The 25,914-nt window shown below is 45.7% G+C and overlaps 1 protein-coding gene across 2 annotated transcripts in view; it reads left to right on the top strand.

The window, feature by feature from the left end:
- The first annotated feature begins 12,636 nt into the window (after window positions 1–12,636).
- The window catches only part of Ankrd50 (ankyrin repeat domain 50), a 45,212-nt gene continuing 31,934 nt past the window's right edge, over window positions 12,637–25,914 (top strand). Inside the window, exons 1-3 of one of the 2 annotated variants that reach the window (XM_077803450.1) lie at window positions 12,776–12,831; window positions 13,618–13,727; window positions 13,858–15,097. In XM_077803450.1, coding sequence (XP_077659576.1) covers window positions 14,586–15,097 — 512 coding nt within the window. In that variant the 5' untranslated portion in view covers window positions 12,776–12,831; window positions 13,618–13,727; window positions 13,858–14,585. Of the gene's footprint in view, window positions 12,832–13,617; window positions 13,728–13,857; window positions 15,098–25,914 lie in introns of both variants that reach the window. The other variant, XM_077803451.1, reaches the window with a different exon arrangement.

Raw genomic sequence — 25,914 nt, 5'->3', positions numbered from 1 at the left:
CAAGATTTGAAACCAGGGAGGAGTCAGAGGGAATCCAAGCACGAGGATTTTTCTGTCGCCTTTGCTGGCTCTGATGAAGGAGGGACACGTGTGCGAAGGAGTGTGAGTGGTCTCCAGAAATTGACACTGGCCTCTGCTGACAGGAAAAGAGGACTTTAAAGGAGACATGCAAAGAAATGGGCCTGCAAGGCTGAGTTCCGCCTGTAACCCGGGCAAGCCCAGAAGGGCCTCCAGGTAAGAGCCCAGCTGACATCTTGATTCTCTGAGACCCTGGCAGAACACCTTGAGCCACGTCAAACTTCGGACATAGAGAACTGAGAGACAACAAATTTGTGCTGTTTTCAGTCACTACCTTTGTGCTAATTTGTTACATGGGGGTTGAAAACTGACAGTCACTGGCATTCTTCTTTAAACATGGGGAAAATTGAATCCAGGGGGGATTTCTCTCCGTCAGGTCCCCAGGCCGGGAAGATCCCACCTGGATTATCTCTGCCCTCTGGGAGCTCCACTGTGTCTTCTTGCTTCTGCATGGAAGGAGCTTGTGTTAGTAGCCGCGGGGCTTGCCCAGCCCCCTCCTGCCAGGAGCTCTTGATAGTTCTGGGCATCTCCCCTGTCCTGAGGTCTGTCCCTGTCCGTTCCCACAGGCCGCTCTCCTGCTGATGAGACAGCCCAGCTCCTGGCGGGCCCCTTGGATGCCTCATGAGACAGAACATGTGCTCCCGTCTTGCTGAGGTCATTCCTTTTCCATTTTCGGCTTCTTCTGGGGTGGCTGAAGGATCACTCCAAGAAGCTCCCTGGTGGCCCTGAAAGGCCTGAGGAGACCCACGGGCATCCCTTGAACCCCTGGTGTGGAGTGCTGGGACCTTTCTGTCTTCCTGAGATGGCAGCAAAGGGCTGTACTGCTGACTCCTTCGGCTCTGTGCTAACCTCCAGAGCAGCTGTCTCTTATCTTTAGCACCTTTTGCCATCTGTGGAGGATGAGGACTTCCCACGTCGACAGCTCTTTCCTCAGTTTCTCCCTCTCTCTCCCCACCCCAAATTTTACTATAAACATAAAGAAGAAAACAGCTTTCACTTCAACACTTTGCTTAGACATCTCCTCCACCCAACTTGTAAACTCACCATGGACAGGTCCTACCTCCTAGAGGACTGCAGGGAACCATTTTCCTAAGCTTCCGGCCACGGTGGAACAAGGGGCTCCCTTCCTGCTGTTCCAATAACAGGAGGCTTTCTTTCTTCTGAGCACTCCCCTGCAGTCCTTTTAGGGTCCATAGTTAAAGCAGTCTTTAAAGCAATCAAGGCTTTTAAAATTATTATTATTCTCCTCAAAATTCCAGCAGCTTAGTTTACCACCAGATTCCAAAACACTTTGCACATATTTGAGGTTCTGTTACGGTAGCATGGCTGGTACGAGAATGTATATCAGTGTTCTGTTGCTTCCATACCTATGACCACAAACTTAGAAACTTAAAAGGGACCCACTCGTTACCTCCCAGTTTCTGTGCACAGACGTCTAGCAGGACTCAAGGAGTCACAGCAGGACCAACTGAGGTCCTGCTGCCTGTTTCCCTCAGGAACACCAGGTCCTCTTCCAGGCCCATTCTTGGGGCTGGCGGAACACAGTTCCTTGCAGTTGCAGACTAAGGTTCCCGCATCCTCCTGGGTATTTGGACAGCGATCACTCTTGGCTCCTTGCAGCCATTCTCCAATTCCTGCTTACGGTCCTCTCCATCTCCAAAGGCCAGCAACAGCAGGGCAAACTACAGTTGAACAAAGATTCTCCCCGACAGTCACCCCCAAGGTGGGGCTTAGTCCTATAACCTTGCTTCAACTGGGACTTTTCTTCATCTACTTTAGTGTGTGATAAGTGAGCTCCTGATAGAACCCCCTACCATGAACTTTACCATGACGGTCCCTGCTCCCATCTGAGCATACTTTGATTATGTATTTCTCTCTACAGGTTCCTGTGTGGCATCCAATGGCAGCACCTTGGTTCTCCTGAAGTTCAGGAACAGTGCCAGGGTTTCTTTTATGTAACTTGTGTACATATCTGAAAGTCTTGCTTTTATCTTATCCATCACAAATTACAGACTGAAGTGCTAGACACTTATGTAATTGGCATTTCTAAATTCTTCCAGAAGCAAATAATGAATGCACATAAAAATAAAAGTAATAAAATATTCTTCATTGATTTCACTTTAAAGTTAGCTCAATTAAACTATCATGGACTATAAAATCATTTCACTACAAAAATTCTGTCAAATAAGAAATGTATCTTGAGAAGATTTAACTGATGCCAATTATTAAGTTACAGTAATTAATAAATTATTTTTGCAAAATGCTCATAGGCTTCATATTTTTAAAGCACATTCATTAAGCAAAAATAATATCTGCTTTCTTCTTTGAGGGAAGCTCCTTCTACCTATGATTGCAGAAGATGAAAAACTATTTGCTTTTAACCTCCTCCGATTAAAAGAATGTAATCAGAGACAGAATGACAAATTGATTAAAATAAAAAGGTTTTTATAAAACTTGAAAAGTACTATCATCTTGTTATGTATTCATTCATATGAGTAATGTTTCATTTGAGGTCAAACAAAATATTTTCCAAAAGTTATAAGTTTCTGTTGAACTACTATATTTCAAGTTTCTCAGCCTTAACTTCTGTAAAAATCATGTTATATTGAATAAAAATGCAATTTTTAATAAATACAGAATCTAACACTGAAAAAAGTAGAGATGGACAAATGTTTTTATCTTGTGGTTTTCCTGTTTATTCATGTTAAACAGTACGTAGAATTAAACCCATGAAAATGGAAGCTGTTTGAATCAGACCATCCTGACTCTAAGGTGACACAGAAGGTCAGCTTTCTTTAAAATGGACAGAGAACTGGTATATGGTGCTTTTTGTTTTTCTCTGGTGGGGAATTAATATGAAATATCAAGTTTTCAAAGGTTTCTTTCCATTTGTGGTCTTTAAAAAAAAACATAGCTGTAATTTTGTGAACCTTATGCCAATAGCATGGGATGTGCCCCCACCTCTGATGCTGAGCTGTCCTGGTCAACTGCCCTGACTTTTATAAGATGGGACAGGAAGCTAGATGGGGCAGTTCCAGAATCTAGACCTCACCAGCTTTCACAGCTTTTCACCACCTCCTCCCCCACTGCCCCCAGCCCTTGAGGAACTCTGGACCCCCAGGAAGAGAAGAAGACCCAGTACCGGATTTTAGGGTCTCTCAGCTGCTAAACTACACATGCAGTGACCTCCCCCGCCCCAGGGCAGCTGCATGAGGGGGCCCAACAGTCGTCAGAGTAACCAGATGGACACAGCATGGTGAGAAGTATAGGAAAGGGTTGTTTTCAGCCACTAGGCTTCAGGTTCAGGGGTTCAGTGCAGCCACAGAGCCCAAAAATCTAATCCTCCACCAAAAGCTGGTACAAAAAATGAGTCCCCTTTCAAAAGCTCCACTGTACCACAGCCTTCTTTGCTGTATACAAAGAGATTCTGTACCAACATTTTAATGATCTTTTTCTATTCAATGAGTTAAAAGGAGGTAATATCATGTTCATCATTTTCAGAAAAGTGCATTAGAGAATAATATTAATAGAAAAGATTATTGTTTATACTTTGAAAATTTGTAATTAATTTCTCCTATTCAAAAATTACACTTAGTGTAATCTTTAAATAAATTAAAATTTACAGTATCATTTTATCAGTGTAAGAGCTCACAGGCTTCAACCCATCTTCAATTTCTCAGGGACAGGCAGCCAATTCTGCAGGTAATATTTCCTCCATTGTATTGTTATTGATTTCTCCTTTTTCTTGAGAACTTTTTTCTCCTTGGCTTAGAGGAGTGAGAAAATCTATTGGGGTAAAACTCACCTAGACCAATGTGAGAAATGGAGCCCACGAGTGGAAATCTAGGCTCTAGCTTGAGACACAAAATTATTGTGACAGAAATCGTTTCATTTTAGCACAAAAATTTCATCCTTAAAGTTTAGATTTTTTTCACTTTATTTTATTTGTGTGTATATATATATATTTTAATGAGGTGCAGAGGATCAAACCCAGTACTCCACATGTGCTAGGCAAATGCTCTACCACTGAGCTGCCACCCCAACCCCTAAAGTTTAGAATTTTTCAATGAGCAAAGCAGAATTACTTGACAAATTTCAAATTAAAGGCAAACATTCTTGCCATGGGCCAAAACGAAGTAACATTCATTTACCTCTTTGAGATCATTGATTTTCTCAGGTATCTGAAAGTCCAAATGGAACCTTGCTACCTGTCCTACCGCCTGTCTCACTAGCAGAGCCCCACCTGGCTGTCTGGCATCCCTCCCCAGGATGCACTTCAGGATGGACAATTTGGGTGCCGCAGTCTGGCTGGCTGGGCAAAATAGCCGGCGGGTGATGAGCAACTTGTGTAGATTGATACAGCAGGAGTGGGAGCCGTTTATTGTAGGACAGGAGGGGTATTTATACATTCCACACAGCTTATATTAATTAACATAAACTAGATACAGCAGTCAACCAATAAGGAATCTCCACACTTAATGCTCCCTGGCGTTACTTCACAAACCACTCCCTCTGGCAAAATGCCAGGCTCCATCCTGACTTGTTTACAGACCCTAACATTTGGGGAATCATATGCATGCACCACAATCCCGTTCCTCGGCCTCCCGCTGTCCTTCCTTGGCTCTCCCTTCCCTATTTCTGCTCCACCATTCTGAGCGGTTTGGGGAGTCACACTTCCTAATTGCCTTCCTAAGAAGCTTCTTTTGCTTCTGACCACCAGGACCCTGATTCTTTTCAAAGCGACATGTGTCCAGAATATGCCATTGACTTCCCTGCCTACGTTGGATGGTTCTGGTGAATTTGACGCAAGTGGAAATGTGCTGAGAGTCCAGGGACAGGTTTCCTCTGCTGAATTCAGTATCCCCGCCGCCACTCACCTTCTACTGTTCCCTCTCTCCGTCCTGCTTCTAGTGGGTAAGAAACGCTTTGAGACCAACTCTCCTGTTAAACCGCGGACATTCCCCAGATTTAGGACTTTTACTTGAAACGGGCAGCAGCCACAGACAACCTGGAACAAGTTTTTCATTTTATAAGATGTCACAATGAAGATAAAAGCTACATAGAATGGCAGAAGAGAGACATCAAGGGTGGCTTCTGATGGCTTTGTACACCATATAAACTAGGCCTCCCTAACTTCTTGTTGCCCAAGAGAAACTCCCCCTCAGGATCAAACCATTGTTTGGGGGCTTTGTTACCCATACTCAACATAGCCTCTAACTAGGTTCCCAACCTGATGCCCTCTAGTCCCTGAGAAGTGCATCACAGTCATTTGAATAATGTCACCTGAAGTGTGCAGCACCCAGCCTGTGCAGTTATCTGTGGTGACCCTACACTGTCCTCAAACCATGAAGCTCCTAACATTCAAATGTGAATTCACCTTAAAGTAAATTCAAAGACATACTGCCTCCTGAAGTATGCACAGCATAGCTCCTTTTTCATTACTATCATTTCATATTTCATGTGTTCTCTTAGACAAAAGGATTGCTTCTTTCTTTCTTTCTTTCTTTCTTTCTTTCTTTCTTTCTTTCTTTCTTTCTTTCTTTCTTTATTGGTACTGGGGATCTCACTGAGTTTCTTAGGGCCTCACTAAGTTGTTGAGTCTGGCTTTGAACTCACAATCCTCCTGCCTCAGCCTCCTGAGCCACTGGGATGACAGGCGTGTGCCCTGCACCTGGCTTCCTTCTTTATTTTAGATTGTAGGTCTCTAAGCGTAAACTTGATTCCCTCCCTTTCATTTACTCTAGGCTTTTAATGTACTTGATTTGATTGAAAAAAATGTTTTATTATTTTTTTGAGATTGCAACAATGAATGCGGTGGGAGTCTTGTGTGACCATTCCATGAGGCTGGGCATGGAAGTTTGCAGTTGTAGTGTCATGGGAACACTGAAAAATTTCAGATGTGGAACATTTTGGATTTCAGATTTCTGGATTCAGTATGCTCAGCCTATGTGTGGACCGTGAAGCTGTTTATTGTTTCCATCTGACAGTGTTTAACTTACTTACTACTATTTCACAAGCCCCGCCCCCAGAGCCTCAGCACACCGCTGGCCTTGTCAGCCCCTATGTTTCTGGGGTTCCCCGGGGCTCGGCTGGACAGTTTTTTCCCTGGTCTCTCTTGGGGTTCTTCATAAAGTTGCTGCTCATGGTGGTGGAGGCTGGAATCATCCCAGGACCCACTGCCCCCTGGGGTGTGGGCTGGCTGGGCCTCTCCCTGTCCCTGGGATGGCCTTTTGGGGCCACTCTGCACTGCTTCTGGAGGGGGCGGGGCAGACCGTTGGTTGATGGTTCTAAGAGGGTGCAGCCCAAGGCAGGGCCTGAAGCTGCTCTCCTCCTCTCCTGGAAGCCAGAGTTGATGCCCTGGCACAGGCCACAAGCTACAGCAGGAGGGGACCACTTGGGGACATAAACTGCAGGAGGCACAGTTCACTGGAAGCATTTTGGAGTCTAGCTACCACATGTAGCTGGGGGAGGGGGGCATGGAAATACTGCTTCCTTTTTCAGGAGTGTAGGAATCTACACACGTGCTTCTCAGAGAATAATTGCAGGGTGGCATTTCCAGTGTTCCTGGCGCAGCCATCCATTCTGACCAGGCACTGTGCTGCTCAGTTAAGGCACCGGGCGGAGAGTACAGTGAGCTCTTCAACCGACTTGGTCCAGACTTGTGATTTGCTTACACCCTTCTGTCAGAATAACTCTCTCTCTCTCTCTCTCTCTCTCTCTCTCTCTCTCTCTCTCTCTCTTTCTCTTTCTTTCCAGAAAGGGCTTAGTCAAAATTAAATAAAAAGAAAAAGACATTTTAACTCCCCAAAGGAAGGATTATGAATTAGGCCAACTGACAGTGCTAAGAAATATAGGAACCTAGAAGACATTGACCAGTAAAAATGGACACGTCACACCAGGGGGCCATGTAACGTCCAGCCTAACTCAGACAAGGTGAAAGGAAACTTTCAGAGAAACTGAGGACCCTGCATGTGACTCTTGGTGCTGCTGGGTCCTAGGCCCATCTCAGCCATCTCCACAGGGAAATGTGACAGTACCCTGCCACCTCTGTGGGGTGGAAAACATGGTCTCCCAGGAGCCTCTGTGACCTTAGGAAAATATCTCACCCCACAGACGCTGCCTTCCAACTTATTTTTGTGTTTTCCATAACATTTTAATAATTTCCAAATGAATCTGCTCTACCTTCCCGAGGTCACCAGTGCTAAGGCATGCCTGTTGAGCAAGTTACGGAGACTTGGGGAAAGGAAAGAAGGAGATACGGTTTTAGAAGAGCAGAGACTGAGGACAAGAAATGATCCCTTTTATTTTCTTGGGAACTTGTCAAGTTAATAAATTATGCACAACAAGTAAGTAATTTATCTGATTCACAGAAACCTCATCAGAGAATGCAGAGTGGACATATTAAATTATGAATGTCACCTTAACCAATGACATTTACCATTAGGTTCAAAGTAGTGTAATTATATGCAATTATTGCTACTATTATTAATGACCACAGGACACGGGAGTCAGGAAAGCAACTTGTTACTAAGTCCGTTTCTGCTAGTCTCAGATACTTCAAATATAGTTCAGAGGGTACTCATCCCAGGACCCACTGCCCCCTGGGATGTGGGCTGGCTGGGCCCCTCCCACATACTCACGAGTGACATTTATCAGGATGGGGCGCCTGATGACAGGCTGAGGGAGACGGCTGGCATTAAAAGGTCATTTAAGCTACACAGAAACCTGTAGTAGAAGAGGTGGGAAAATCAGTTCTGAGAATCCAGTGAATAGACATACATTAGAGGATTCTAATTTCCTTTTTAAAATCCCTTGCTCTATTCAAGGAATGGACAAGAATGTGAATTCATGTTATCATGTGTACTCTAGGTGTAATTTGGGGGTTTGACTGAGTTTTTGCTCTAGCTTAGGGGTCTAAGGAACACAGGTAAAGCGTTGTAATCAGCTACTTGATAATCATAGCTAGCAAGTCTTCATCTTGCTTAGCTGGTAATTCTGCAAAATGAATCTTATTTGGGGGTTCTTTTAATTTTTTGAAGGAGAGGCTTTTTTCTTTCACATTTTATAAGTAAAAACTATTTTAAGACATGCTTTCAAGAACAGCACTGAATAAAGCTGGCACCTAATTTTTTTAAAAATGTGAAATTTAAATAAGGATTCTTTTAAAAGAGTATTTAAGAGAGCAACACAGCTGGCTATCCCTATCAATACACTTGTCATGCCAATCAAATCTTTTGCATGGTCTAGGTCTCCCTCAAGACCAATCAACATAACTAACATAAGATAAGGCTAGATAAGGCTCTTATTAATATTAGCATTAAAATCATCTGGGATGAGTTTGATAGACCTTCCTTATCTTAGTTCCAGCGACTGCCATGTTTAATAGTGTGTGATAGGATAGAATTTAAATTTGTGGGGAAATATGGAAGATGGCCGGTGAGAACTTTTATCCTGAACCTTTCCAGATTCAAAGTAACTAGAAAACGGTGCAGGGTGCTATCTGAAAATAAGTAAGTACATATGGCGTGATATGGGAGGTGGTACATTTGCACCTCCAAGCAGTCCTGGGCCTGGTCATAATCAGAGAAGCTTGGGAGGCTGCTGACGCTGCTGGAACTGTGTGTGTCAGCCTAGTGCCGAGAGTGCTGTGGCCTGCTGCTGCCACTTTCCACACACGAGCCCTACTGGGCTGCTACCTCTGAGATCCACTGGTACATGTGGAAAATCTGGTGAGGTTTGTCTGGAACATGTGAAATAGAGATGGTTTGCCCACCGTGGAGCGGGAAGCAAGTATGCTGAATGCTTTTGTACGGTGAACAGAGTTCTCCACACTGTGGCCCAGTCGGAAAGCCTGCCGGGAAGGCTCCTGAAAGCACTCTGTAGTGAGTAAACCTGTGGACCTACTAGTTAAACTGGAGGACTCACACAAAGCCTCTACATTTTCATGCATTTCATTCAAAATCATTGGCACTCTAAAATCAGATTATTCACCTTCAGCAGCTTTAAAGTATTATAATGATGGAAAAATGAGCTTACAAATAAATTGAAATTTATCTCTGCCAAAAAAAAAAAAGAAAAAAGAAAATCAATGTACTCTATGAAAAGAGCATAAACTTTATAAAAGACCTAATTTTGAAATGTATAATTGTGCTTTGGGATACTTGAACTTGTGGGGAGAATCTTTTGATGGAGCTACTGCTTCTAATTGGATAAAACTGTATTTGGGGCTGGGGATGTGGCTTAGTGTAGGACGAGTACTAGCACACAGGAGGCTACAGCTTCCATCCCTAGCACCTCAACAACAACAACAACAACAACAAACGGTATTTTGTACACAAATGTGCTAAAATTGAGACGTCAATCTGTGCAGTCTACAAATTTGCTTAAGATCATCAAAGCAAACAAATTTAAAATATATGTTGAGCTTCCTCTTTAAAAATATATGTTGACATGTATAGCTCTAAGTGGATTTTTAAAAGACAATTTCTAGGGAAAGATTTAAGCTGAACATTTTGTTCTTCTTAGTATAAAGAAACCAGAATTGAGAATATATTAAGCAGAGTTTGCTTTGAACATAGTAGATACCTTCCTACAAACAGGGAGATTTTTGATTTAAGATTCTATAGACAAGCAGTAATTGAAGGTGTCAGTAACTTCAAATTTATGCAGTTGTGAAGATAATTTCAGGAAATCTTATAATGAAAAATAAGGAAAGCCATATGAAAAAAAAAGGCATTTTTCAGAAAATGCCAGTACCTATTATTGGAGAAAATGATGGCTAAGAAACTGATTAAACAATGTGAATAGTAGCAGGAGTAAGAACTCTGTTCATGCTATTTTTAACATGCGGGTAATTAACAAAAAGAAGTATTATAAAATTGTTATTATTAAAGCTTTTCTATTGAGGAAAGCAAAAAGCAATAAAAAATGAAATAAACTTTATTTATTTTTATTTTTAAAAAATATTTATTTTTTAGGTGTAGATGGACACAACACAATGCCTTTATTTTTATGTGGTGCTGAGGATCGAACCCAGGTCCTGCCCGTGCTAGGCGAGCACTCTACCGCTGAGCCACAATCCCAGCCCCTATTTTTTGATATATACATTTTTTTAGCTGTAGATGGACAGGATACCTTTATTTATTTATTTATTTTTATGTGGTGCTAAGGATTGAACCCAGGGCTTCACACATGCGAGGTGAGTGTTCTACCACTGAGCCACAACCCCAGCCCTGAAATAAAATTTATTTAAAGTAAAAAATTAAAATTCTAGATGGGCTGAAGATTATTAACTGCTTAGATGTAGCTGATGTTACTATAAACTGTATTCCGTGCTGGGGGATAGTTATCATTAGAAAGGCCCACCAAACCAAGTTTCTGGAATTTCCCCGTCAGGTAGAAACTATCTTAATTATCACACTAGCAAGTGGCTTAATGGAAATGAAATGTGATATACATATTTCTCATTTAAAATTTTCAGTAAACATATATAAAGTGACAACTGTGAAACTGGAGTCAATCAGTGTTGCATGGCAAACTAAGTCATGATTAAAACTGCTCCATTTACATATGAGGTGCCAAAATGCATCCTGCTATCATGTATAACTAATTAGAACAAATAATATATTTTTAAAAACTGCTTAAGCAAGCAAAACTACAGTGAAATTTCACTTTACTCCAGTTAGAACATCAGCCATTAAGAATAAAAACAATAATAAATGGTGGACAGGATGTGGAGAAAAAGGAACACTTTTATACTGTTGATGGGATTGTAAATTAGCACAACCAGTTTGGAAAATTAGTATGGAGGTTCCTCAAAAGACTTGGCATGGAACCACCATATGACCCAGCTAAACCACTGCATAGTATTTATCCTTAAGAATTAGTCATACTACAGCTATAGATGCATACCCATGTTTATAACTGCTAAATTCACAATTGCCAAACCATGGAACCAGCCAAGGCCTCCATCAGTGAATGAATGGATAAAGAAAATGTGGTATGTAATCACAAAGGAGTTTTATTCAGCCAGGAAGAAAAATGAAATTATGGCATGTATAAGAAAATGAATGGAACTTGAGAACTTAGGTTAAGTGAAATAAGCCAAACTCAGAAGGTCAAAGGTGGTATGTTTTCTCAGATATGTGAAAGCTAGAGAGGAAAAAGGAAATAAAGGTGTCTGTGTGTGTGGGGGAATCTCATGTAAATCTATTAATGGAGATAAGATATCAGTTGAGGGGAGGGACCAGGGGGAGGGAGCAAGCGATAAAAAGGACAAATACTGGTTAATGCTACTGGCCAAATTGTTACATTGTGTTCATGTACGAATATGTTACAACAAATCCCCCATTATGTACAACTATAATGTGCCAGTAAAACTATTAAAACAAATAAGCTGTTTAAATCATAATTCATAGTTTCATAAAAATCAACTTTCATCTAATTATGCAAAAATTAAACTTTACTGTCATTTTGGTTGTGTTCTGGAAAAAGAACCACCAAATTAAGGGTACATAAGTTAAAGCTAAAAATTAAGCCTCATGCCATGAATAAGCAATATGGGAGAGTAAGCACAAGCAGGTCTACTTGGTTGTGTTTCTACTAATGTATGCTTGTTACACTTTGAAATTCCTAAAACCAGGGAGATTGGCTTGGTATTTTGGGAAACATATTTTGGGAGAACTTTTCACTTTAGCAAAAACAATAAGAATAATAACTGCACTAGTTTCCCACTCCGTGGATTGACAACACACCTATTTTCCCAGCAGGAACCCGGGATCTAGTCCTCGGGAGGGCGCAGGGCGAGCCAACAGCGGGCGCCTCCTGCACGCAGCGAGGTGGCGGGCGGCGCTGCAGCGGAGCGTCCCCAACGGGCGGGCGGCGGCGGCCGGCAGCGTCCCCTCCTCTGCCCATCCCTCGTGGAGTTCTGGGCTGGGAAAGCATCCCCGCAATTCAGTGGACGGAAAGGCGACCAGGCCCGCGCGGGGCTGCGAGCCCAGTGGCCTCGGAGGCGCGCCGCGAGGGAGGGACGCGGCCCGCAGGACAAAGGCAGGCTCGCGGCCGAGGGAGGCGGCGACTACCGAGAGCTCAGGTCGCGAGAACGCACCACCGCCCTGTCCTCCGCCCCCCGTGGAAAGGCGGAGCCCCGACGCCCGCCCCGAAAGGCGCCCCCGCCGAGCGGCAGCGGGTCCCCAGGGGCCGCGCACGCCGGAGCACGGGCCACCAGGGAAGCGGGGGCAGGCCTCAGGGGCGGGGCCTGCTCAGCCCCACGGGACCTGCCCGGGCGAGCGAAGCCAGCAGGGCCGGGGGCGGGGCGCTCGCCGGCGAGTGAAGAAGGGCGGACGCCGGGGGCGTGGCCTGGTCGGACGGGTGAGGCAGGTCGGACGGCGGAGGCGGGGCCTCGAGAGCGGGCGGGGCCTCGAGAGCGGGCGGGGCCTGGGCGGGCGAAGAAAGGGCGGGGCGGGGCCTGGGGGCGGAGCTTCGGCGGCGGGGCGGAGCCGGCGGGTCCCGGCTGCCCGAGACAGTCACTGCCCTGACGGCGGCGGTGGCGGCCGCTGGCCGGTGGGGGTGGGGAGCGGCACGGCCCGGGCTGCTGGGGCAGCTGGAGCTGGCCGTCGCCGGGAGCCAAGAGGCGGATCTGCAGCTGGGAGCGCACCCCAGGCCGGCAGAGGAGGCGGCTGCAGCCGGATCCGGGAGCGCTGCTGGTGGCGGCGTCTCGCGCAGCCAGTGCCTGAGGCGGCGGCGGGGCCCGAGGTACCGAGGGGCGGCGGTGGCAGGGCCGCGGTGCCCCGGGGCGGCGGCGACGGGAGCGAGGCCCTCCCTCGGTGGGCAGCGCGCGGCTGCGGCGGGGCTGGCGGAGACCCGCCTCCCCGCCGCGCCACCCCCGCTCCGGCGCGCCCGGCGCCGCGGGCCAGGAGGGTTGGGGGCGCCGCGCTGGACGCCGGCCGCGGCCCTCGCGGGGGCTCCGAGGACCCCGCACCCTCCCGCGGACACACCCCAGGGGCGGGGCGGGCGGCGGCGGGCGTGCCGGGCCGGGGGACCGCGGTGCGGGGCGCGGCCTCTGCCAGGCGGCCAGCCGCGGCGGCCCGGGCGCCGGACCCGGACCCTTTTGTCTCCCGGCCGAGCTGGACTCGGGCTGCCCCGCCGGCGCCGCTGCCCCGCGCCCGTGCTCGGGAGGAGTTCGCCGCTGCGCGGAGCGGGAGGTGGCGTCCGACCCCGTCCTGCGCGTCGCCCTTGGTGCAGCGCGGGGAAGGAGTCACGCTGTAGTGTTTGATTTATCATTCGTGGAAGGGACCGTCGCCTTCCCTTTTCTGTGAACCAGTTCCCATCCCGCCGCAACCCTGGTGTTCTTTTCCTCGATTTTGCAAACTGCCAACAAAGAAGTGCGGAGAGTCCAGTAGACAGCCCCTGATGGCCTTGCAGGGCGAGCTGAGAGCGCTTCCTTGGAGGCGCTGTTCCACCAAGCTAGCCTCAGAGCCTTCTGGCCAAAATGAAGGGTGTCACTCCATGTGCAGCAAGTCTCTTTTTCTCCCTTTCTAGGGTGAAAAGGTTCCAAAAATCGATATTAAATTATTAAAATCGGCTGATTGGGAATTGCAACCAGAGAAGAAAATAATGCAAAAGGGAAATAGAACCAGTATCTTTGAGGGGTAAGTGTCCCAACTTCTTGAAAGTGCCAGAGATGAGGTGTATGGATTTTTGAGATTAATGGGTGAATTGTAAATAAGCTATTAATATATGGTATTTTGCACTAAGATATTTTTGTTTGTTTCGTTTTAGTTACTTATGGAAATTGTGGATTACCTGGACATCTTAAGACCCAGGAACCCGTTTATTAAGAATCTGCTGTCTTGAAAAATGCATTTTATGAATGCTTTGAATTAAGAAGGTGTAAACAGTGGTTTGTCATTTCTGCCACATAAGAGATAATCTGAATCTTCCCTCGCAGTTGCCCAGATGCCTAAAACTGGCAAGAACTAGTACTTGGAGTGATCATCCTTCAACAAGAAATACAGAGCTACCTATGTACTATATAAATGTTATCTCTTTGATAACATTTAAGATAATGGACTGCTTTTCTACATCTAATTTTCATACACACAATTAACACTTGGAGTCTGGAGAAGCATTTGTTATGTATTGAAAGACTGAGTTTTCTCTTTTTGAGTTTTCCAGATTTATTATTTCATCTGTATGTTTGAAATCTCTACAGTCACATAAACTCCAGACATAACGATGGAGCTATATGACCCATCAAGATATACAAAAACTATTGGCAAGCTTTGGAACCAGTTGTTTTTGCATCTGTTCAACAATTAATATATTCTCTGCTAATCAAGAATATGGAAGCAAATATAGTCATGCACATTGTATTGATAAATTGTGACTGTTGAATTTTTCTGTAACTGGTTACTTTTGTCATTCAAATGCAAGTTATGTCCAAATGGATATAAAGACTATATTGGTGTACCTAGCTCCTAGCCAGTGTTGAAGATAGAAAACCTATTATGACTAATCCTTGGGAAGAAAAAGTCTGCAAAATGGCCCAAACGAGTTTACTGCAAGGGAAGCAGTTTTACTGTAGGGAGTGGGTTTTCCACAAGCTTCAGCATTGCCTCCAGGAGAAAACCAGCTGCTGCAATAGTGCTGTCAACACACCGTCCCTTGTGATGAATTCTGGGAATAATGCTGGTGCTGTCTCAGGAAAGGCAGCTGCCTGGGGTGTGTTGTTGGTAGGAGGGCCTGGTAGTGGCAAGACAGCCCTGTGTACTGAACTCTTATGGCCAAGTTCACCTACAAGCTTGCAGAGAGGTTTACATCGCCAGGCTTTGGCCTTTCATTTCTGCAAAGCCCAGGACTCTGATACTTTGTGTGTTGGAGGGTTCGTTAGAGGTTTGGTTGCCCAGATATGCCGCAGTGGACTACTCCAAGGATATGAGGACAAGCTACGAGATCCAGCCGTTCAAAGCCTCTTACAGCCTGGGGAATGTGAGAGGAACCCAGCAGAAGCATTCAAAAGGTAACAGCAAAAAATGTCATAGTGCTTAGGTTTCTGTGCAACAATTAGTGATTTTTAGCTAGGTTTTTTTTTTTTTTTTTTTTGAGGTACTTTTACTAGTGCTGTGCAGTTGGGCTTAATCGGTGGTTGTGAGTACAACTGTTTATTTTAGTATGGGAAGAAACAGAACTTTGTATTGCACAGTATATAGATTAAAAGTAAGTCTTAACTGTTCTTGTTAAGTAACAGAATGTTCCGTTTCTAACAGTAACTGTCAGTGGTAAGGGGAGTCTGTTCTTACGATAAAGAAGAACAGTTAGCTGCCTGGAAACCAGGCCTCATTTTCAGGGAGGATGAACTATCTATACCATGAGCTGAAGTAGAAGAACTCTCAGTGTAGAAGCCAGTACCTTTTTTTTTATAGCATATTATTTTTTACATGAAAATTTCTCCTTAAAAGGCGTCATAGGCATTGAGAGTCTGAAGAAAATTTGCTAATGTGGTTTTGGGATTATTCCCATATTAACTTATTGAAAAGTTGAATTATAAGTTTATGTGACATAGTGAAAATTTGGGATGATTTTAGTGCTTTTAGTGAGTGGTGCAGAGAACATTTTCCCCCCTAATTTTAGTTAAGCATTTGTTCATGGTGAGTGGACTGATCTAAGCAAGTTGCTTTTTGAAGTGGCTGCAGATTCAAAATTTGCTCAAGAAAACATAATTTCTTGAAAATATGATTTTTGCCTGTGACTTCCTTGGTCATTGTGAAAGTGGCAATTGGTTATTGTGTGCTGGCTGTTGCCTCCCTTCTACTTGAGTGACTCATTGTGCCACACACCTTTTTCTCCCCATATTAACAGGGCTTTAGCAGGTAAAAGTTTGTGCCCCAAGGATTATGGAACACTGCACTGGAGGTTTGTATGAGTGTGTCTCCAGGAGGACTTGGAACAGTTTTGAGTAGCTCTGAAAAGGGGATGCTTGTTTTTATGGTCTCCTCAAATCTAGTGTCATGAAATCTATAAAGTTTGAAGGTATATTGATAATATTTAGTAATTATAGCAAACAGTGTGTTAGTCATTGTTCCAAGAGTTTTATAAATATTAAACCATTTCATCTTCATAATATTCTGTGAGGTCATCCCCATTTACGTATGAGGAAACTGAGGGGTGCAAAGGGAAGTAAACTGTCCAAGCTGGTTAAGTGGCATTTGAAGGATCTCTCTCCATATTTGTAATATAGGTTTCTTTTAAGGACTTGATGAAAATAGGAGTGATGTAGAAGTTGGTGTGCAGTGAAGTTGGAGAGTGAGGGCTGGTTCACGGTGTGGCTAAGAGTTAGGAATGATAGTGTAGAACTTAAACTTGGGAGGGGTTATTAAACTCACAGAGTCTTGCTTTTGAGAAGTATAGGACTCTTGGGGCCTTTTAATCTGTTAGTGCAGTCCAGTAGAAGTCAGGGTGCGTCTTTTGGTCATCCAAATCAGGCTTAAAACTGTTACATCATTCACCAGTCTATGAGGATGTCTGAGTTAATGCTTGTGGCACGGACAGGAGATGGCAGGTGTGATCGAGCGGATCCACTGTGCAGTCACTGGGATTGAGCCAGTGAGGTAGTCTTGAAAATGAAACTTTCCCTTTTAGGAGACTATGGTCTCTACACAAAAACATCTTTTATTACTTTTTCTCAAGATAACCATCAATAGTGAAGACCTGAGTTTTAATCTCTTTGTCATCAGTAAGTTCATAAACTATTTGGATGACACCTAAAACAATTACTTTCAAAGAATTCAAGAATACCCTAATTAATTAAAATTATATAATTTTGTAATTTATTGGAATGCATATATAAATTTCTAATACCTAAATGTTTAAGATCCTGATAACTATATATTTTTGATGTCCTAATACTTAAGCATACCTCTCACTATAGTATCATTGATTTTTCTAAAAGAAATTTTTCTCTTACTCAGTTGTTGCTCATATTTTCTTTTTCTTGTGTAATTTACAGTTATTATCTAATCGAAGGGAAGAAGCATTTAGAGCTGTGTGTGAAAACCGCACCAGCACTGTTTTTCTGATTGACAGTAGGTGCTATTCTTGATAGTGGGTGCTAATCACTTTGTCTTTCCATCCTATATTTTCTGTGTCTACACTTGCTTGCCCTTTTACCACATTAACCAGTAAGAAATCCCTCACCAGATGCTGCCCCTCCATCCTGGATTTCTCACCCTCCAGAATGGAGGACTGAATAAACCTCTCTTGTTTATAAATTCCCCATTCTGTGGTATTTTGTTGCAGAAGCAGAAAATTGACTAAGTCAACTGACTTCTTAAATAGGTCCTTCAAGGAATTTTAATAGGAACATATTCTATCAGGGCATGTATAGTTGTAATTTAACAGCCAGACAGTGGGACAGAGGACCATTGTTTTCAAGGAGTTGTGGTATTTTGAGGGAGATAGAAGTAGCTATGTGATGAGATGAAATATAAATATAAGCAAAGATATGCAAAATCTATTTTTCACTTTAAACAGAAACAAAATCCAAAACCAGCTTTTATATTGTTATTTTCTTAACATTTAAAATTTGATAATGTTGATAGTTCCACATAGTCATGTGAAACAATTTGTTAGTAGTGAGAAATTGATAAAGAAAAAACCCTTATTCTCAGATCCACTAAGCTGGGGAACTTTCAGAGAAGTGATTTAGTAGTAGATGCTTTTTTTTTACCACTTAATTTTTCTTCAGTTTTTCTTTCTATTTTTCCCTATATTTTACTCTTAATACTAGGTGAAACACATCATATTGTATGCTGACTTCTTACATGCAATGATATTACTGAGTTCCATTTTCCTGAATAACAAAGAGAGGTAGAAGGAATTTCATATTAATCTAGTTCCATACTGTCATGTTCCCTTCTGACTTGGCACAGTATGTCATTTCTTAGATTTAGTTGTCATAAAATTTTTTTAATATCAATTATTATTTTTTAAAATATTTTTTAGTTGTAGATGGACACAATACTTTTATTTTATTTATTTACCGTTTTGTGGTGCTGTGGATCAAACCCAGTCCCTCATATGTGCTAGGTGAGCGCTCTACCACTGAGCCCCAGCCCAAATATCCTTTTAGTTGTTGATGGACCTTTATTTATTTATATGCAATGCTGAGAATAGAACCCAGGGCCTCATACATGCTAGGCACGTGCTCTACCACTGAGCCACAACTCTAGCCCTAATATCATTAATTCTTAACCGCAAATATCGAGAACAAACACTGTGTGTTTTTGAGAACAGTTCATAAAAAAAATTTCATGACGACGAAATCTAAGAAATGACATACTGTGCCAAGTCAGAAGGGAACATTACAGTATGGAACTAGATTAATATGAAACTCCTTCTACCTCTCTTTGTTATTCAGGAAAATGGAACTCAGTAATATCATTGCATGTAAGAAGTCAGCATACAATATTATGTGTTTCACCTAGTATTAAGAGTAAAATATAGGGAAAAATAGAAAGAAAAACTGAAGAAAAAGTAAGCGGCTAAAAAAGCATCTATTACTAAATCTGGCTAGCTGTGTTAGGTTGATTTCTGTGGGAGATAAAGCAGTGAGCAGAGTAGGCAGAGTCCTGCCTTCATGGAGCTTGAATTCGAGAATAACTGAGGTAAATAAGACACATTAATTTCTGTTGTTGCTTTTTCATTGTATTTTTAACTAATTTTGGAGTTTTATGATTTTTACAGTTCCGTTATCAGTGGAACTAAGTTGAAATGATTATGTTCTTAGACTGGTTTCTTCCATTCCTGCCCCTTCTGCTTCTGTTACCGTCCTTGTGTGTCTTGTTGGACGGCCCTTGTCTGGAGTTGGCTTAGAGTGGAGCTCCCTGGCAGACCTGGGACTGCAAGATGCCTTCCAGGATCCAGGATCTGGGGAGGGGCTGGAGGGTGGCTGCAGGTTGGGTCTGGTTGGAGCTCCGGGTGAACCTACTCTCAGGCCTTGAACCCTGGGGTCTTTGTGGGAGGTGGCTGGCACAGAGCTGGAACTCCCGACCCTCGTCCTGGTCATGTCAGAGCCTGTGTTTATTTCAGCCAACATCTGCAGGACCAGGAGTGAGTCTTCTGTGTGTGGCATGGCTTCCTGTGTCGCCCTGTGCAGTAGGAAGAAAGAGTGTCTTCAGGGCGCCCCAGATGAAGCATAGACAGAATGAAACTGTGATGACAATTTAAGATCAGTTGTCTAGATATTGAGAGTTCAGCAGGAAACTTGAGTCCATGGTGGAAGGCAGCGTGGCTTGGTAGGATAAGATGGCGAACTGGGAGACCAACCCTGACACTTGTTGTGTCAAATAAGAGTCCCTCAATGATAGACTATTCTTTCCCAGCTTTTTGTCTGTTTCTGTAGCATTGATGGTTCTTCACTTCACTCTCTCTCGACTTCTACCTTGAGTTGTCCTCGCACCTCTTCTGTTGGCATATGTTGTATCTCATACCTCTTTTGTTAGGCATATGCTTCTTTATGACATCATTTCTGATGAACTTTTTTATATGGACCCTAGTGCTTTGTGTGGCACTTTACATACCATAATGCCAGCTGTCCTCTGAGGGAGAGCAGCACACAATGCTGCTGCCCATCTAGACTGTCACAGCCTAGCTGAAAGAACGCCAAGCTCTTCATAAGAGAAAACTGTCAGATCAGGCGGGGCAGGCTGCGACCAAAGGAGGCAGATTTAAAAGGGCCACTTAACAGGCTTTATTGAGACATCACTCCCTGGTGGAACTCATCAGACCCACAGAGGGGACAGGGGAAGGGTCTGAGGAGAAACCGAGTGGAAGCTCGACTGGACTGGACTTTTCTGGGGCTTACAGCAGGAAGGGAAGGGCTTGGGACAGGAAAAGGTGTCTCTAGGGTCCCTTGCCCCCTTGGAGTTGGTCAGGGGAGTTGGCTGAACTCCACGATTGGCCAGGGGGTCCTGCTGATTGACAGGCGTTAGTCAGGAGATCTGGCTGATTGACAGGCATTTCTGCTGGCACCTGATTGATATTCTTTTCCAGCGCAGGCTGCTTTGTTCTAAGTTGCCACTAAGTCACCACCAAGTCACCACCACCGACCTAACATTCCAGCCTTTTTGGTGATATAGGGCTGCGAATTTCGGTTTAGCTACTTCCTGCTTGTTTAGGGGCGTCGTAGGGGGGAGTGGATCGGGTGTAGGTTCGGTGGGGAGGCGACTGTAGGGGTATAGGAGCATCTGGTTGTAGGTCACTCTGGCAATTTCACTCACGTGCTTTCGAGCGAACCTGAGGAGGCAGGGAGCAATCATTAATAGAAGCCCTGTTACTAATATAGGAGTGAGAATGGGAGTCAGCCATGCAATGAGGGTTGAGTTTAGCCAGCCTGGCCAGGGGTCATTTGATGTTTAAGCCTTTCACCCAAACGATGGAGGGTGTCAACATTCTCTTCGACCAATCCAATTTGGTTGATATAATAGCAGCATTCTTCTTTCAGGAACAGACAGGTTCCTCCTTTATCTGCGTCAAAAGATCTAGAGCTCGATGGTTCTGCAATGAGACTTGGGCAAGAGATGTTATTTGCCTTTGTAGGGAAGCGAGAGAGGCGGCTGATGCCTCTACTGCTTCCTGAAGTTGTTGTTGAAGCTTCTGAGTAGCGGTTACTGCATAACCAAGTCCTCCTGCCCCGAGTCCAGCGCGGGAGGAGGCCAGGGAGAGGCCAACTACTACTGGTAGAAAGACGGCCCTTCTTGTCCTGGAAATGGAGGTGGTGACAAGCCGTGTTAATACAGCCTCACTGTACAGAGTTATTTGGGGGACCAAGGTGGAAGGAACACACAAAGCAAACGGCATGTTGAGGCTTAGATTTTTTGTCAGGGTACCATTGCACCAGAAAAAGAACCCAGGCGGAGCAAAGGTTAAGGAAGAAATTCGAACAATCTGGTCACAGGGTGCAGAACCTGAGGAAGTGTAGCAGCAAGAGAAGTTCCCTGATGAGTTATAAAAAAGAGGTACTTCCTTAAAGGCTGGAGAGGGGGTCCTTGGGGTCTAGTTGAGGTATTGAGCAGAAAATCAATGGGATTCACAGTTAATGGAGTACGATCCAAACCTGCGCAGAGGAGACCGTCTGAAATGTGATTCACTTTGGACAAATTGGGAAGCTGAAGGCCCTGACGTATTAGGGCCACCCATGAGAAAGGCTCAGCTTCAGGATGGGCAGCTGCATCCAGCTGGTGTTGGAGTCCCCTCTCTTGCTCCTGGATGGTCATGTGAACTTGAGGGAGCTCTTGTATGTAAGTTGTCCATATTCCGATAGAGGCTGAGGGGTGTTTAGCAAAACCCCATGAATAAAATTTACCATCAACACCAGAGGCCCATTTTGGGTTCCATGGGTCCCAAAAAGTTAATTTGGTGTCGCTCGATTCTCATAGCAAGGCTTATCTAGAAAATGTTTTTTGCATGAATTATAAGGGCACCCGCCATAGGTGTCAGGCCAGCGCTTACAAGATTCCTCAGTTTGGTCTGATATGAAGTGTAGCATTGCTAAACATACGAGGGATGAGGTGGCCCTGTTGAATCCAGTAACATTAAGGGTGACGGCCCGATTACAGCCAATGAAAGGGCAATCGCCTTGGCCCATAAACTGAGAGCAGGTGGTGCCATCCTGTTGCCATGTCGCTTAGATGTAGAAGCACCATCTGTGGGTTGGGATAGAAGCTTGAGAGAGATTAATGATTAGTAACAAAAGGAGAGGGTTGGCAAGAAATCTTGAATTTGGTGGGCCCCAGCATGGAAGTATGACTGTATGGGGTCGTTGGGGGATGGGGAGCCTCCAAGTGATGTTGAGGCCTTTGGAGACCTAGTTGAGCAACCTGAGAAGTGAGGGCTGGACCATTGTCTGACTGGATGGGGGTAGGAAGTCCAAACCTGGCAATGATCTGCTCAATGAGGATGGAGGATGTTCCATCCAACTGTAAGAGAGTGCGATCCCCAAGTCACAAACAGTTAGATCCTGTGTCAAGGCCTGACCAAAGTGGTAGGGACTGTCCCTGAAGCCCTGGGGTAGGCCTGTCCATGTCAGCTGTTGAGACCTAAAGGATGTAGGGTCTTCCCATGTAAAGGCAAAGAAGTCAGGATGGAGGGGCACAGTAAAGAAGGCAGCTTTAAGATCCAGGACAGTAAAGTGAGTGGTCAAAGGGGGATATGAGAAAGAAAAGCATGAGGGTTGGAAACCACTGGATGGATGGGATAATGGCCTCGTTAATTAGGCAAAGGTCCTGGACTAAGTGATAGGCTCCTGCGGGTTTGCGTAGCAGAGATATGGGAGTGTTACAGGGGGAGTCAGTAAGGATTAGGAGTCCCTGGGCCAGTAACCAGTCTATAATGGGTTTAAGTCCCTCCCTGCGGGTTTTGGAGATGGGAAATTGGGGACACGAAGGAAATTTAGTTTGGGGTTTCAGCTGGATACAGACTGGCTTGTGGTGGGAGGCTATGACCTGCATGGAGATGTCCCAGACCTGGGGATTGACTAGGTCAGGGGGCAGTGGCACAGTAGGTACTGTCAGGTTATTAGAGAGGGTAAGAATTAGAGGAAGAAGGAAGTGGGTGGTAGTGTTTTTGGGGTGTAGTTGGAGGGTGGCTCCTAGTAGTTGGAGAACATCTCTGCCTAGGAGAGGAACTAGACAGGATGGAATGACCAAAAAAGAGTGAGTGAATGGGTGTCCCTCCAGGGCACAGGCCAGCTTAGCAGTTTAGTTTGGGGAGGAGGGTTTGTCATCAATCCCCATAACTGAGACATGGGAAGGAAACAGAGGCCTAGCATGGGCAGGAAAGACAGAATAGGCAGCCCCCATGTCCACAAATAAGGTTATGGACTTACCCGCTGCCTGGAGCGTTACCCTGGGCTTGGCGGGGGTGATGGGGGTCTTCGAGTCTGGGCTTCTTCAGTCTTCTGCGAACCCCAAAAGTTCAGGAGAAGGGACCGCCTGACTGGTCATACCCCTGCATAGAGGCCCCGAGGAAGGCCAGCCATGGGGCAGTCAATCTTCCAATGTCCTGTCTGCTTACAGGTGGGGCATGGCCTGGGAGTAAGCCATGGGTCTGGGCACTGGCAAGCCCAGTGACCTTCACATCCACATTTGAGGCAGGCCCCTGGTGGAGAGGGATGCTGGGTCCCCTCTGAAACTTCCGCTGGAGACGTAGGCCTCAGGGCCGCTGCCAAGGCCTGGGCTTGGGCGTTACCTTTTTCTGCAATGGAGCCTGCTTCAAAGGCCATTTTCACCAGGTCTCAGATGGGGGTCTGAGGGCCCTCCTCAGCTCATTTGAGCTTTTTCTAATATCATGAGCCGACTGAGTAATGAAATGGGTTGCTAACACTGTAGCCCTGATGGGAGACTCAGGATCCAGCTTAGTGTATTTGGTTAGGGCCTCTGTAAGGCGGTTGGGAAATAAGGCTGGATTTTCTTCAGGATTCTGGGTAATTTCCCTTAGTTTATGGAAGTTAACTACCTTATTAGAAACTGCTTGCATGCCTGCTGTAAGATATTGGACCATGCGAGCACAGTGACAGTGACCTTGTGGGCCATCTTGATAGAGTCCCAGTTAGGTCCAGTTAGAGGAACAGCTGCTTCACCTGTGGGGAGAGTCATATCCGTTAAGCGAATTTGGTCAGCATGATCTCCAGCAGCCTGCTGAATGCGGGCTCGCTCATCTGGGGTCAGAGTAGAGGACAGAACAACATAGACGTCGTGCCAGGTAAGATCATAGGTCTGGGAGAGATATCGGAATTCCTTCATATAACAGAAGAGTCAGCAGAGAAGGACCCAAGAGGTTTTTCAATCTGGGAAAGATCTTAAAGCAGCTGCTTCCCTGAGAGGACAAAGGAACTGTGGGTAATCTGATAAGAGGGATTGGTGGGACCGGGTGTGGGCACTGATGGGAGAAGAGAGGGGTGAGTGGGTGGAGGTGATCAGGGCTGTAGGAGAGGAGGAAGGGGAGAGGGGTGGAGGGGAGGGGGAAGGGTGGTACCAGTGGAAGAGGTGGGCGGAGAAATCAAGGTAGCAGGAGAGGAAGAAGAGAGTGGGGGAGGTGGAGGGGAAGGGTCTTATCAGTAGAAGAGGTGAGCAGAGTGGGGGAGGAGGCTCAGAGGGATCCGCAGATCCCACCTACTGTAGCCAGGTGAGACCCATTCTGCCTGCCCGTCAGAACCAGGGTGGCCAAGGGAGGCATGCGTGGGGAGCCAGAGAGGGAGGGAGGAAGGGCGCACGTGTCTGGTGGCCAGGCAGACTGTGAGCTCGCAGACTGGGCTGTGGGCAGCAGCTGCAGCAGGGAGTGGGAGGGGACGCGGTACCGGTACCACTGGGAGGGAGAGCAGACAGGACAGGAGCAAAGAACAGAGAGAAGGTTGAGAGCAGAGGGCAGAGGGCAGGACGGGAGCGAATCTCAAAAAGCCTGAGCGTTGTTTTCCACTTCCTTGTCTGGCGACAGAAATTGTCCAATTCAGTGAGGGTTTAAAATCAACAGTTCCTTCTGGGGGCCATTGTGACCCATTGTCTCAGTGCAGTAGAATACCAGGCGGTTCTTGAATGAGCCCTAACTTGGCAGAAGTTGAATATAGAACCCAAAGGACTTTGGGGTCTAAGGGGAGGACTCTGCGTTTCCCATGACCTTCCGGCACCCTCCGGGTGAGTGGGAGCAGAAGAAGGCGTCCCAAGTTCTGTGTGCACTCACCTAGGGACAGATACGGGCCAGGGCGGAGGTTGAGGCGTCCCTACAGCCTCCGTGGGCTCCAGCGGTTGGTGCGGGGCTCTCAGGAGGACTGGGATGTCTCCACAGTCCCCAGAGCCCTGAACAGAACGGGCAGGGCCTATGGCACACGCGTGACTTACGGATAGACCGCGCGGACAGACAGAAAGAAATGGTCTGGAAGGTCAGGGGAAAGGAGGAACTTACCCCACTCCTGTCGGCCAGGATGAAGGGAGAGGGAAAGAGCTGCTTAGAAAGTTCCCAGTTCTTTTCAAGGGGGAAGGGATGGGCTTCAATCCCCTGAGGGAGAAGCCCAAAAATCCCTTCCCGGGTGTCCGCACCAAGATGTCAGATCAGGAGGGGCAGGCTGCGACCAACAGGCTTTATTGAGACATCACTCCCTGGCGGAACTCATCAGACCCACAGAGGGGACAGGGGAAGGGTCTGAGGAGAAACCGAGTGGAAGCTCGACTGGACTGGACTTTTATGGGGCTTACAGCAGGAAGGGAAGGGCTTGGGGCAGGGAAAGGTGTCTCTAGGGTCCCTTGCCCCCTTGGAGTTGGTCAGGGGAGTTGGCTGAACTCCACGATTGGCCAGGGGGTCCTGCTGATTGACAGGCGTTAGTCAGGAGATCTGGCTGATTGACAGGCATTTCTGCCGGCACCTGATTAATGTTCTTTTCCAGCGCGGGCTGCTTTGTTCTAAGTTGCCACTAAGTCACCACCAAGTCACCACCACGGACCTAACAAAAACAGAGATAGTTGATTATTTAGGTCAGTTTTAATTGCAGACCAGGCGGGTATGGTGATTAATTTATTAACCTGCTGTCTGCTGTTGAGCATGTATGAATATGGCATCAGTCCAGGTAGTTTTAAGTGGCCAGATAGCTATCTCCTGTCTCAACTGGCTCCAAGTGTTTTTGGCACACTCAACAAAGGGGTCAGAGCAGGAGGGCTGCTGCCTTCTTGCCCTTGCTTGTGGAGTGTTTTCTCCACAGAATATTCTACTTCCGCAATCCATCTGGTACACCTGGTACCATTTCAGATAGCCATCGCTGTCCATGCTCACATATTGTCAGATGAAAAGATC

This window comes from Urocitellus parryii, chromosome 10 (assembly GCF_045843805.1).
Source record: "Urocitellus parryii isolate mUroPar1 chromosome 10, mUroPar1.hap1, whole genome shotgun sequence".
Lineage (NCBI taxonomy): Eukaryota > Metazoa > Chordata > Mammalia > Rodentia > Sciuridae > Urocitellus > Urocitellus parryii.
This window is presented reverse-complemented; position numbering and strand designations above follow the sequence as displayed.